General features: G+C 39.5%; 1 protein-coding gene across 1 annotated transcript in view; it reads right to left on the bottom strand.

Moving 5' to 3' along the window:
- LOC121505821 (protein phosphatase 1H-like) overlaps positions 1–13388 on the bottom strand; it is a 65359-nt gene that overhangs the window by 28370 nt on the left and 23601 nt on the right. Inside the window, exons 3-6 of the mRNA XM_041781373.1 lie at positions 9937–10308; positions 4469–4581; positions 4263–4347; positions 1698–1816 (exon numbers count right to left, since the gene is read on the bottom strand). Coding sequence (XP_041637307.1) covers positions 1698–1816; positions 4263–4347; positions 4469–4581; positions 9937–10308 — 689 coding nt within the window. The remainder of the gene's footprint in view (positions 1–1697; positions 1817–4262; positions 4348–4468; positions 4582–9936; positions 10309–13388) is intronic.

The raw sequence follows: 13388 nt of genomic DNA, 5'->3' as shown, positions 1-13388 counted from the left end.
TGGCAATATAGTGTCTATACTGGGTAAAAAACTGACTAGATATCTGCATTTTTAATCCAGTCCTACATTTTATAAAACAGGTTTTGTTTTAAAAAAAGTAGGTCTCCCAGGATATGCAGTTGTTTTCTAATGACACCATTCAGTTTATTTTTATATTTTACTTTATTTTTTTTTAGCACAAGCCACTGTTATGCAATGTGCTTTAAGTTTGCAGTGCTCAAACCGTGTAAAATAACGTTGAAACCAAGAGTTATTTCCCGGTTTACACTCAGTACAAAAGCTTCAGATAGGGTTTGAGCTGTCACTTGAGAAGGTGCCATGCCAAAACCAAAAAGAATTGTTGATGCTCACAAAGCAGGAGAAGGATCTACAAAGTTATCACAGCGTTTCCAAGAGTCAAGAACCGGAGTGGGAAGTATCATCAAGAAATTCAATGAGAGTCACACAGTCAAGAACAAGCCTGGCAGAGGTAGGAGGAGAAAGGTTTTACAGACTCTGGAAAGAAAACTAGTGAGAGACGTGTCTAAAGACCCCAGAACAACTGACAAGACTCTAGAGAAGGACTTAGACAACTCAGGAAGTGTAGTCTCAAAGAAGACCATAACTAGAGCCCTGCCGGAATGGACCAAGAAGAAGAAGACACACCTTCAAGCCAGCATGAAGTCTGCTAAGGACAACCTGGAGAAGGATTATGAATACTGGAAGCGTGTTCTTTGGTCAGATTAGACTAAACTAGAGCTCTTTGGCCACAGAGACGTTGGTGATGTTTGGAGAAAGAAGGGAGAGGCGTATCACCCAAAGAACAACGTCCCCACAGTGAAACATGGTGGTGGGAGGATTATGCTGTGGGGGCGCTTCAGTGAGTCTGGAACTGGAAACCTTGTCAAGGTGGAAGGAACCATGAAGAAAGAAGGAGATGTGGAGATTTGAAAGAAAACCTGAAGCAGTCAGCAACAAGACTGGGTCTGGGTCGTCGCTTTGTCTTCCAACACGACAACGACCCAAATCATACGTCACTCCTGGTGAAGAACTACCTTCAGAAGACCAAAGTGAGCGTTACTGAGTGGCCTGCACAAAGCCTTCACTTAAATCCCATTAAAATCCCATTAGAAGACCATCAAGTCTGGAGGAGCTTGAGGGAAGACTATTAGCGCCAGGGGGGCTAATAATTTTGACCCTGGTAGTTTTTGTGGAATATTTTCATGTCTGTGCGCAAAGTAAAATAATTTCAGCATCCAAAATAAAACTCTTGAATTGACTCTGAAGCTCTTCCTTCCTTTTAACAGTCGCCTCTGCAGTGAAACATCCTGGCTGGCCTATCTCTGCTCCTGAGGGCTAGACATATAGTGAAATATACATCACTGCTCTGTACAGTGTGTGCCTCTGTGTCTGTGAGTGAGACCGTCTCATTACTGGCTTCCACTGCAGCCACTGTCAGACAGCATGGTGCATCTCTAACCCACATAGCAGCACACATACAGTACCATCCTAGCTGTATCATTATATCATATAGGTTAGCCTGCTCCCTCATTAGCTCCCTGCTGGTCCCCACAGCTGTCACTGTAAAAACAGTGTTAGCAGCAGAGGAGGAGGGAGAGGGCGTCTATAGCAGTCATTAATCTTAGCCTCACATTATGAGGATGGTGGGGTCTTTGTCTCGGTGAAAATAGAGTGGAAAAAGACGGACAAAGGCTTACCATCCTTTCATGGTGAAATCTCGGTAGAGCATCCTCTTGCCCACCTCCTTCCTCTGAACTCTCCGGGGAAATTCCAGGTGCGTGAACTCATTTCCTAACAGGTGAGGCTGCATGAAACCCTGGAGGACAGAGAATGATGGTCTTCAAGTCAGTCAGGTGGATAAATGTGTGGCAGATTTGCAGATCAAATTAAAGTCAGCTGTCATCGTCTTTTTTGTCACCTCCCCCCTGAGCCTGACTTAAATATCAGATGATAACATCATAGTGGTGACCTAAAATTGCAATTGTGTGCCTGAAATATCTTATCTTCCAAAATCTCTCACGTGTGGTTATTACAGACTAGTAGAGAGCAGGATATTATTCCCTCTGCCATCGTCTTCTATCTGCAGAGGGAACTTTAACAGAATAATAGAAGAACTCCATTCTAAACTATCTGTTATAAGAGGAAGCTGTCAATCCAGAGAAATACATACATGAAATCAAAAGAAAACTGGACTGTAGAAATATGAGTCACTAAAGGTCAATCACCAGCAGCTATTTTCAGCTGACAAGCTCGGTGAGCTTTTGCACTTCTCTAAAGGCAGTTGATGGTTTTAAATCTCCTGCTGAATGTGTTGCTTGTTGTGTGAACACACAGAACACACAGTGGGAAATGGAAAGCACACAAAAGAATAAATTCTGGTGCAGAGGGTCTCTTCAAAACATGTATAAAAATGCGTGGATTCAGGTAAATCAGGCAGAGCAAGCAAGGGCAATTAGAGAAAAAGGAAGGGAAAAAAATAAAGCCAGTAACAGCCCTAAACACAGCACATGTTTGTAGAAACTCTAGTTAAGTCGTGTTTAGGACACATGAAGGAAAAGTCACCCCCCGAGCATGATGTGCACGGCATTGTATTTTTTAAGATATAAAATTCACTGTTTTTTTGCAGCACCTCCATGTTTTCCCTCTGACCAGTCTGCAAAACGTTGCATATCCTGTGTGAATGCATGGCACCAAACACTGACGTCAGGGGGTAAATCTTAAATTATCACAGGTCCACAGATATCTAATCCCTTGCAAATAGTACTTTAATCCAGTGGCTCTCAACCGTTTCAGCCTGCGACCCCCAAAATAAAGGTGCCAGAGACCGGGGATCCCCATGAACATTCAAGAATAGTTATGTGCAGATAAGATCGCCCATACAGAGGATAAAGGAGGGACAAAAGGGGGAGGTTTCTGGGACCCAGCCACACTGGGAGTCCATGGAGGTCAGCAAAACCATGGTCCATTGTGAAGTTAAGCTGTGAAAACCATATTCTATATTTGACCTGAATAAAAAACACTCTTATTAGAATAATAAATATATTTATTTGTGTAGAAAATAGCCTTCTTTATATGACAATAACTTTTGTTAAAAACATATTTGAGATAGGTTAGAAAATGCTAAAATTGGTTAACAATGGCAAAAAAAATGGTGGAAAAGTGGCAAAATTGGATTTTCAAGGACCATTAATGGGTTAAAGGTGGTAAAAATTAAATAAAATTGGCAAAAAATAATCAAAGGTGGATTAAAGTGGCAAAAACTAGCACATAAAGTAGTAAAAGTGGATTAAAAAGTGGCTGAAATGGCTTCAAAGCACAAACATTTGGTGGATATTAGGTGGAATGGGATGAGAAATTGATATAAACTGGCAAAAATGGGTTAACCCTCTGTGAGCCACCATAGAAGGCAGAAAAAAATAGTATGAAAATGTGCTAAATTTGCAAAGACAGCATGTTTATAGAAAGTAGTCACAGAAGTGCAATCAAGTCTCTTAGTGTGCGAGAAAGTTTTGAGCATGCAGATGTTTGCAGAAGACCATGTTGAAACAATAACAAGTGTGACCCGCAAGAAAACATGCGACAGGTTTCGTGCAGACAAAACATCATCATACGTCATCACGTTCATGTAAACTAGAAAGATCCCATTATAGATTGTTTTTGACGTGTACACTTTTTACTATATTTCTGCAAAAGAAGAAAAGGTATTTCTGGAAGGAAACAATACTCTGGGACTCACTGCATGTGTGAGATGTTAGTGTTACTCTTCTGGTTTTATATGCAAAAAGAATTATTGCTCTATCTCATTTGGTTGCAATTCTACCCACAGTTAAAGATAAAAATGCATTGAGAGCGCCAGCACACCTGTAGGTCTTAAAGTGGTGGAAAGGGTTTAAAATGGACACAAATGGGTTTTAAGTGGCAAATATGTGCTAAAATTGATGTTAAAAAGTGATGAAAAAGGGTTAACATTTGGTAAAATAGGTGTAAAATGGCAACAGGGTAACAGTGTAAAAAATATTCTTATTTTTTTTAAGGTCTCTACGGTCCCCTCTCAGTGTCTCGTGACCCCCAAGGTTGAGAACCACTGCAAAGCTCATTAAATATGCAAAAACAGAACCTGCACAGAAATCCTGCATGTTCTACCGTGCAGTTATGGGTGCAACTGACAGTTCGTGTGTGTTTTGTGAATGTGGCTGCATTTTTTTGGTTCAGTGTGTGCCAAAGCTGATCATGTGATTCAGTCTGCTGCAGAATTTTCTTACCAGAAACTGGAGCCGCTGTCGTTCTGATTCTGGTGTGAACTCTGTCGACATGGGAATGATTTCGTTGTTTCTAATGATGATGGCCCTGCAGACACAGAAAAGCTTACACTGAGCTAAAACTGTCTCAGTGATATTCTCTAAACTAACAAATTACCTCTGTTTCTATTCTACCTTTTATTGAAAGCACAAACAATTAGAATACACACCTGCTGTCACCTGCGTTCCCTACATATAATTTACCCAGCAGGTAAACCACAGTGAGAGCCGTGCATCCTCCTGTCACGTTATATGCTTGTTTCTCCTTCTCAATCTGGGCATCCTGGGAAAAAAGAGACAGTTTTCTCAATCCTCAATGAAGCATCACTAAGTAGACACCAGTAAAATCTTTACAAACGCCCACTTTCCTCCCACATGTGACACGAAAATTAAGAAATGTCAGCGATGTCAACATCCACACTGCATGCAGCCCACACAGGCAGAAATAATCAAACACAGACTTAGTGAGACTTAGAATATCTGATCAAACTTTTTTAAAAAAGCCAGACAATGAGTGGGCAGCATGGCAGACTGGTGACAAATTGATCGGTTTAACCTGGACCTCATGATGACCACATGTCAGCAGACGAGGCCTTGTCTGGCATGAATGATTTAGACTCTGATATGGGAGAAGGTTTGTTTCTTAACTTTGCATGGAAAGGTCCAACACCCTTTGTCAAAGACAGCTTATGCAAAAATAAACTGCACAGCATTTTTAATACTTCACAACATCTGATTAATATGATTTTGTAACTACTTAACCTCTAATTTAGTGCTTTCCAACACCTTTCACCCTTGTGCCCTCCTCAAATTTACTACCCTCTTTACACCTTCGAGGCAAAAATGAACACATACAGAAAAACTGCCATTAAATCAGCATACATCAATATTTTTTCTACTTTTTTTTCATAAATCTCTCTAACAACTTCAGACCTGCTCAAAACTACCAAACATTCAAGTATGTTCAAGATTTTAACCCTTTAAATATTTCATTTTTTTCTGCAAAAAAACACAAAAAGTGGATTATTTTCCATAAAATTAATAGTAGAAAGATGAGGCTTGGTGCTGGTAAGAGTCTTGGATGGGTCAAAGATTAGCAACAAAATTGATTTGATTGCATTTGTATTTTTTATGTAGTGCCAGACATACCCTCTTTACACCCTCGAGGCAAAAATGCCCCCATTGACTTCCATTAAAACCACGTTTTTTAATCTCACTGTCATTGCAGTATAAAATCATGCATTCTCTAATGTCAGTATTTAAATGTGAAGAAATATAGTGAAATTTGACATTTTGACTGTATTCCACCAGATTCAACCATTTTCCCATTGTAGGACCATGCCTGAAATTCTTGTATTTTTGCCAGTTTTATTATGGAGAGTTCATATGTGTGTGAGTATGGCTGTGTGTGGGTGCGTGCTTGCCGGGGTGTGTGTGTGTGAATCTGTAAGCATGCACTGATCATTTCAGGGGTGAAAAAGGGGCATCTTTTAAAGGATATGTTTCATGTGTGTTTGAAGAGCTGAGTGTGTAAAAACATGGCCTCCTGCCTTTGCTGTACTCAAAACAAAAACAGCTGTTGGTGAGAATATGCACCTGGCTGCTTCCCTAACGGTAAATCTAGATGAGACATGGGATGGAGACCAGACCTGCTCCTTCTAAGCTGTCCACTCACTGTAAGAATGAGCAGGATCCTTAGGCCTTGTCCACACAGAGATGAAATGATTTCAGTTTTGTTTTAAAAAGGTTTTCCAGAAACACGGGATTGTTTCAGGAGACGTCTGCATAAGCACGGAAAACGACTGAAAAGGTGTGACATATAGACCAAGCCTGTAAGTGGCGTTGAAATGTTGCCACGGAAATGCACAAAAAATGAGAGAAGAAGATTTTGAAGCAATGTCAAATTTCACTATATTTCTTCACATTGAAATGCTGACATTAGAGAATGCATGATTTTATACTGCAATGACAGTGAGATTAAAAAACGTGGTTTTAATGGAAGTCAGTGGGGCCATTTTTGCCTCGAGGGTATTTCTGGCACTACATAAAAAATATAAATGCAATCAAATCAATTTTGTTACTAATCTTTGACCCATCCAAGACTCTTACCAGCACCAAGCCTCATCTTTCTACTATTAATTTTATGGAAAATAATCCACTTTTTGTGTTTTTTTGCAGAAAAAAAATGAAATATTTCAAATAATCAAACTGGCATTTAAAGGGTTAAAATCTTGAAAATAACTGAATGTTTGGTAGTTTTGAGCAGGTCTGAAGTTGTTAAAGAGATTTATGAAAAAAAGCAGAAAAAATATTGATGTATGCTGATTTAATGGCAGTGTTTTTGTACGTGTTCATTTTTGCCTTGAAGGTGTAAAGAGGGTAAAAAATTCATTGAGAGAGTATAAATGACATGTAGGAGTAAAACATGTTGGATTTCAAAAATTTAACTAGAAAGAAAAGTTCCTGTAAAAATTCATGCCGCAGGCTGTAAAACTGACAAAATGATCACAAGTTAAAAAAAAAAAAAAGAAAAAAAAAAAAAGTTGCCTGAGGAGGGCAGAAAGTATTAATGCCATATATTTCTCTGGATGCTAGTCTGCCAGAAATGCTGCAGTCAAAAATGTCTTTTGGAGTGTATTTTTCTCTATGAATGCCACAGATTTAAACTGATTAAGTGATACTGTCCTTCATATAAGGGCTGATTAAGAGTAAGAAATGCAACGGCAGGAATGAATGTGGAAGGAGCTGTGAGGATTTTTGAATCTGAGCATCAGGAGGTTCTGTGTGGATTGTTTTCCATCGCCATCTAGTGGCAATATCGGGTAGACTTTTTAAAAGAAAATGATCTTTTTTTTTTCTCTTAGATGACAGAGGAACTGAAGGATTTAAATTTTTGTGGTCATATCAAACATGGACTGCTTAATAAAGCTGAAGAAGAAAAAGGAGGGTCAGAAATTTGAGCCAGGACCAATCAGCACTCAGAAGCCACAGGTCAAAATTAAAAGCATGTGGAGACAACTGAGTTTAGATTCTCTGTGCAAGACTGTCCAGACCTGGCCCACAGGTCGGGCAGGGGTCCATGCCCCTCCCCTTCAGCATGGGCCAGGCTGTAAGACATTGCAGCATATCTACTGAATATTCTGATACAAATGTTCAAGTTAAGGCCTTGTTAACACGACAACGTTCTGGTTCATCTTCAAAAAGTTCCACCTTTACATGGCAACATTTTGAAAACAATCTCTGTCTACATGAGACGGCAGGAACACAAAAACACTGTAGTGAAGTGATTACTGCACAATAAATCTGTCTCTACAAGGACAGTGCTGCACGTTCACTGTTTTCATGTGTTTTTGATAACTAAATCCTCCTCATCACCGTCGTAGTGCGGCAGCGAAATTTCGCTGCACATATAAACACAAAAATGCTTCGCCAGACCAGTCTTGTTATAACAAAGATATCCTTTAAAAAGGCTCAATTTTCCACTGACACACTTTTCTCCTACAGCAGGGGTGTCAAACTTAAGGCCCAGGGGCCAAATCTGGCCTGTGGTACAGTTACACCCGGCCCGCAGGATCATATCATATTCTAGTTATAGCTGGCCCTAAAATATGAGGTCTGCAGATTTTCTCCAGTAAAAAGTAAAAAAATGTGAACTTAACCTTAATGATATCAAATATCTTTAAGTCATAAAAATGTGAAGAAATAAAGCGTAAAAATATCTGGATAAAAAGAAATGTGGGAAAACAAATCCATTTGTGTTTTCATTTCATATTTTCAATTTTGCATTATACAATTATGACTTCAATCTATTATTTGGACTTTTATTTCATGTTTTGACCGTTTTCAATTTATAATTTTGACTTTATCTCATATTTTGATTGTCAATTTATTATTTTCACTTTTGTCTCAAATTTTGACCTTTTCTATTGATTATTTTGGCTTTTTATATAACATTTTGACCTTTTAAATTGATTATTTTGACTTTTTATATAATATTTTGACCTTTTCTATTGATTATTTTGACTTTTTATATAATATTTTGACCTTTTCAATTGATTATTTTGACTTTTTATATAATATTTTGACCTTTTCAATTGATTATTTTGACTTTATCTTATATTTTGACCTTTTCTATTGATTATTTTGACTTTTTATCTAATATTTTAACCTTTTTAATTGATAACTTGACTTTTTATACAGTATTTTAACATTTTCACTTGATTATTTTGACTTTTTATCTAATATTTTAACCTTTTTAATTGATTACTTGACTTTTTATACAGTATTTTAACATTTTTTACTTGATTATTTTGACTTTTTATCTAATATTTTAACCTTTTTAATTGTTTATTATTTCAACCTTAAATCATATTTTGACCTTTCAGGTGCACCATTTTCAATTTTTAGTCATATTTTTGCCTTAAAAACATGATTGTGACTTTCTTTTTTTTATATTTGTGTTTTCAAAGCATTATTTTAACATCTAATATCCTCTTTTGACCTTTTGAAAAATAAGCTTGACTTTTTATCTCAAATTTTGAATTTTTAAATCTCAAAATCATTAATCATAATTACTCATTTTTCCCCCATAATTCATTACTGGAGAAAAATGAGGCTGACAGTTTGGTTAAATGTGGACCCTGTTAGGCGTCAGGTAAGACCTTATTCAGAATCAGGTCTCTTCTGTGACTGAGTTTGACACCTCTGTCCTACAGCCTTTAATTTCTCATGGATTCTCTCAGAAAGCGCAGCGCTTCCTGCTTAAAGCACAGCAGAAAAAGAACAATATTTCTATTTCCCTTTTTCAATTTTACCTGTTTCTTGGAAGTGAATACAACTCTCTCAACCTTTTACCTTTTAACAGAAGCTTAAATCCTGTCCTCCATCAGCTGAAATCAACTAGAAATTAAAGGCTGTAGGAGTTGATTTTGTCCGTGGAAAATTAATTAATCTCAGCAGATATCTACGTTATAACAAGACTGATCTAGCAAAGCATTTTTTGTGTTAATATGAGCTGCAGAATTTCTCTGCTGCGGTACAATGGTGATGACAGTGATTATCTAAAGAAACCGGCATTGATGGCCCTCAAACGAGAATAATGTGTCCCCTTTTCTAAATCCAGCTGTCTTTGAATCAGATGGCTCAGAGTGCTGTGAAACTCACGCCTGACAACTGACTGCAGCCGTAGTGCACATGTGCTTTTTCAGAAAGTGTTTTCCCTGTTTACACAGAGACGGAGGGCATTTTGAAAAGCGTTCACCCTGGAGACCATTTCCAAATTGTTGTTTTCAAGCATCGAAACGCCATTCTCGTGTAAACAGCCAAAATGCTACAGAAGATTTGTGTTTTTACCTGAAAACATTGTCGTGTAAACAAAGCCTAAGTCTAATAACCTGGAATTATGAATAGTGGCGTAACGTCCAGCTTTGCAGCTCATGTTTCTTTAATACAAGTTTATTTTCTTTAAACTGTTAACAGAAGTAGGGGACAGGCTGTTTAGAGTGGCACTGTGAACCTCTTCTCTTCAAGCTAAAAACCTAAATGTTAAGCATTGATATATGTCAGAGTGACTCTTAGTGAGTGTTAAAGCTTTCAGGACAGATCAGGCTTAGTGATCCGGCATTAATCTTGACCTCACCATCTCTTTGAAGGCGTTCTCTATGGCTCCTATCACCAGGCTCTCGTGCTGGATCTTCTTCTCGGTGAAGAAACGCGGCGGAGGTGGAGTGCTGCAGGGGGGGCCGGGCGGAGCTGTGGCCCCACGCAGTGAAGCTGCGCGGGTAAGGGCTCTGTGAGGGCCTGGGGTGTTGCCCTGGAGGTAGGGGTTGTTGTCGGTCTCCTCGCCCATGACAGTCGGGGGCAGGGAGGAGAGGTTTCGCAGGATCTCAATGACGGCCTGGAGCTGGCAGGCGATGTGGTGCTGCAGCAGGCGGGAGGCGAAGACTGCGGCACCTGAACCAGCGTGGCCATCGAACAAGGCCCAGTAGTGGAACACAACCCCTTCACTCTCCTGTGGACACAAATACATAGATGTGCTATCATGTCATGTGAGTATACCGCAAAGGTAAAGGCTGATTAGCATGCTGAGTCAGTTATGGGTCGGAAAGGATCTCACTGGACTTTTGAAGCTTGTTCTGAAATAAAACAGGTTAAAACTATCTTATTCCTGATAAACACATTCAGTCCATGACTAATGTTACTATGGCTGAACTTGTAGTGTCTGTGAGTCATCTCTGAGAGGACAGACCCAGGAGAAAACATCATGGCTCACTGGATCTGACAAAGCATGAGAGCTCTAGAGGTCAAACCTTCCTTCTTCATGGTCTCAGAGCAGCAACAGCATAAGGCTTACACCCTTGCTGGTTATTACCTGACCATAAAGAACCATTTTTATGCTACAACTGGCTAAAAGTGTACTTCATCCAACATGTTATTACAGTTTACATTGCTTTGTGTTGATATAATTAGCCCTATTTAAGTTTTGTTGGAACTAAAATAACTTTATAATAAAAATTGGTGTCCGATTTCTGAGAATAAGCCAATTATTCCCTGATAGACCTACCAAATCCCACACAGATCTGAGGAAGTAACCCTGGAAGTGATTTATTATAGAATCAAACTCAGGGAAAGTCTGAAGAACCTCACTGTTGCATGTCTATTCTGAAAAAATGTCTTCCTCTGCTTCCTCTAAGACAGGGGTGTCCAAACTTTTCCACTGAGGACCACATTCAGAAATATATAAGGGTGTTGGGGCAATTTTAATATCCACAAGGTGAGGTATTAGGTAAAAACATAATATAACGTGGGTTAAGATATGCTTAGGATGCCTAAATGGCTAGTCCAATCACATGATTTGCTGCTACAGATATTTCTTCATTAGCAGTTATTGTATCAAACAGGAAAAGCACACATTCCCGCTCTTTTCTATGCCGATAAGGAAAGCCTGAGGCAAAGAGATGAGCAGAAAAAACTCCAGAGCAGAGCAGGCATCGAGAACGACACTGATTAAGTCAGAGGCAGAATGGAGGAGGAGCTGGGGTGGAGGAGGGCTGCACGAGCAGCCTGCACAGCGTGACCAAGTAAGAGCAGTTTTATTAAGGCAGCATGAGAAGGATTAGCCAGTAGCGTGCTTAGAGGAAATCAGCTGGCCATCAGCTGATGAGGGCTTGCGTTAACCTTGCAAAGCAGATGGATACGCCTGTTTACCTGTTTCTCACTGGCGAATCCATCTTGCACAGCTCCCCTCTGAACCATGGGCCCGGTTAGAAGGTGACAGGACCAATCAGCAATGAGAGACAGTACTTTTAAGCACGGCAGAGTTGTGACGTAAGCATTGAGCGACAAGAGGCCAGTGCAACTGTGGCAGAAGAGATTAGCGTGGATGCTGCTAAAGCACCAGTTTTTTCAGAACTTGATGACATTTCTTCGTTAAAAGAAGAACAAAGAACAGCAGTGAGTTGTTTTCTTTTCAAAAACGACAAGAGTCGTGTACTGGCATGTCTAAAGTTGCCATGGTTCATGTTATGCAGTTCGTCACAGGTTTTGTTGCTCTGATTGGCCCGTAAAGATGTGACAGACAGAACATCCATCCAATCATCCCCTGAGTTTTTTTTTCAAAGGCTCTGCCCTTTCCCAAACACTGTCTTTGAGTGTTTTTCCAGATGGATGTGTGAAGATCAGCTGATCTGGGCAGAGCTTGTCATTTCCAGGTTTTCAAGGATGCCAGTCAGATTTCAGGGGCCCCTGTTTGGCCCTAGCTGCCACTGGCTCCGCCCATGAAATATTACGAGTGCTGCTATTTGCTGCCACAACTCACCAGGGAGTTAGAAAACAAGATATCATTTTGGTTGCCAATGTGTTTACCACTTTACAATTTAGTCACAAAAAACACATAAATAATCCCTGCTTTTTAAGACATTTGTAGAGATTTCGCATAGTAGCACTGTCTTGTGTTTGAACTATGAGGTACAATTTGTGACCAAAGCTGGTAAAAACTCCAGCAAGTCGTCCGAGGCCATTTTTGAGTTTTTTACACATTGTGAAAGCGTAGATTCCAAGCTTTCTAATGATGTATCATACACCTTAATCTGAGCATATTTTACAAAGATATGCTCATTTGAATGTTAACTTCTAGTTCCTGCTTCTTCTGAGAAAACCAGGCTCAAAGTTTCAGGACTTCTCCTACCTTCAGGCAGGCCGGGTGATGGGCGTGAACAACAGGGCCACATTTACATAAAGTCCACCCAAACCAAGCTTCTGAATTGGACTGGTGACGCTCATCAAAATATTCCCACAGGAAATCCGCCTTCATCAAACTTTCACTGTCGAGTGATCTTGAAGTTGTCCGAAGTCTGTTGATAATTCTTGCTGCTTCTTCATCGTCTCTTCTACTTTTCTTCGCTGCAGGGTGCATCTTGAGGCTTGTTGTTAAAGGTGATAACTAGAAACAGCTGTAGTAACGTGCCGATGGGGGTGGCGTTTGAGCCATGCGGTGTTTGTTATTGTCCATCTCAATGGGCGAAACTGGGAACAATGGCAGACTGAGTGGCCAATTATCACCCCGCAGTTTCGCTTTCCCCTCCCCTCAATATCCTTGCAGCAACTGCAAGAATAGGGCATTTTTAAACACAAAATTAGCGCTTTTAAATATCACGTTTGTGTTACTTTTTTCATCGAATAAGTAGTTTAAATGTTGGACTTGCATAAAATGAGAAAAAACGAAAAATGATCATTTTGAAGAAAACGACTTTGTATCCATTTTTCTCAACCACCGGAATGCCGACTTGCAGGAACTTTATCTGGCTTCGGTCACATTTGGTTAAGCATAAGCTTCATGTTCAAATATTGGCCATATTTAATTTTTTTTCTAGAATTTGCTGCAGGCCAATGAAAACTGGACATAGTTTGGACCCCACTGCTCTAAGACAAAAGTCTCCAAAGTTTTGTCGTTGCCATTTGCAGTTGCATGCAGCAGTATTTTCCACAGAATTAATGTTAATGTTATTGTAATGTAATTAATGTGCATCACCAATATTACATGTTTGATGGAGTGCAATATGTTTTTAAGGCAAGGTTTGATGACTCATACTG

The sequence above is a fragment of the Cheilinus undulatus genome, linkage group 23 (assembly GCF_018320785.1).
Source record: "Cheilinus undulatus linkage group 23, ASM1832078v1, whole genome shotgun sequence".
Lineage (NCBI taxonomy): Eukaryota > Metazoa > Chordata > Actinopteri > Labriformes > Labridae > Cheilinus > Cheilinus undulatus.
The sequence above is the reverse complement of the archived record's forward strand: the minus strand, read 5'-3'. Positions and strand labels throughout refer to the sequence as shown.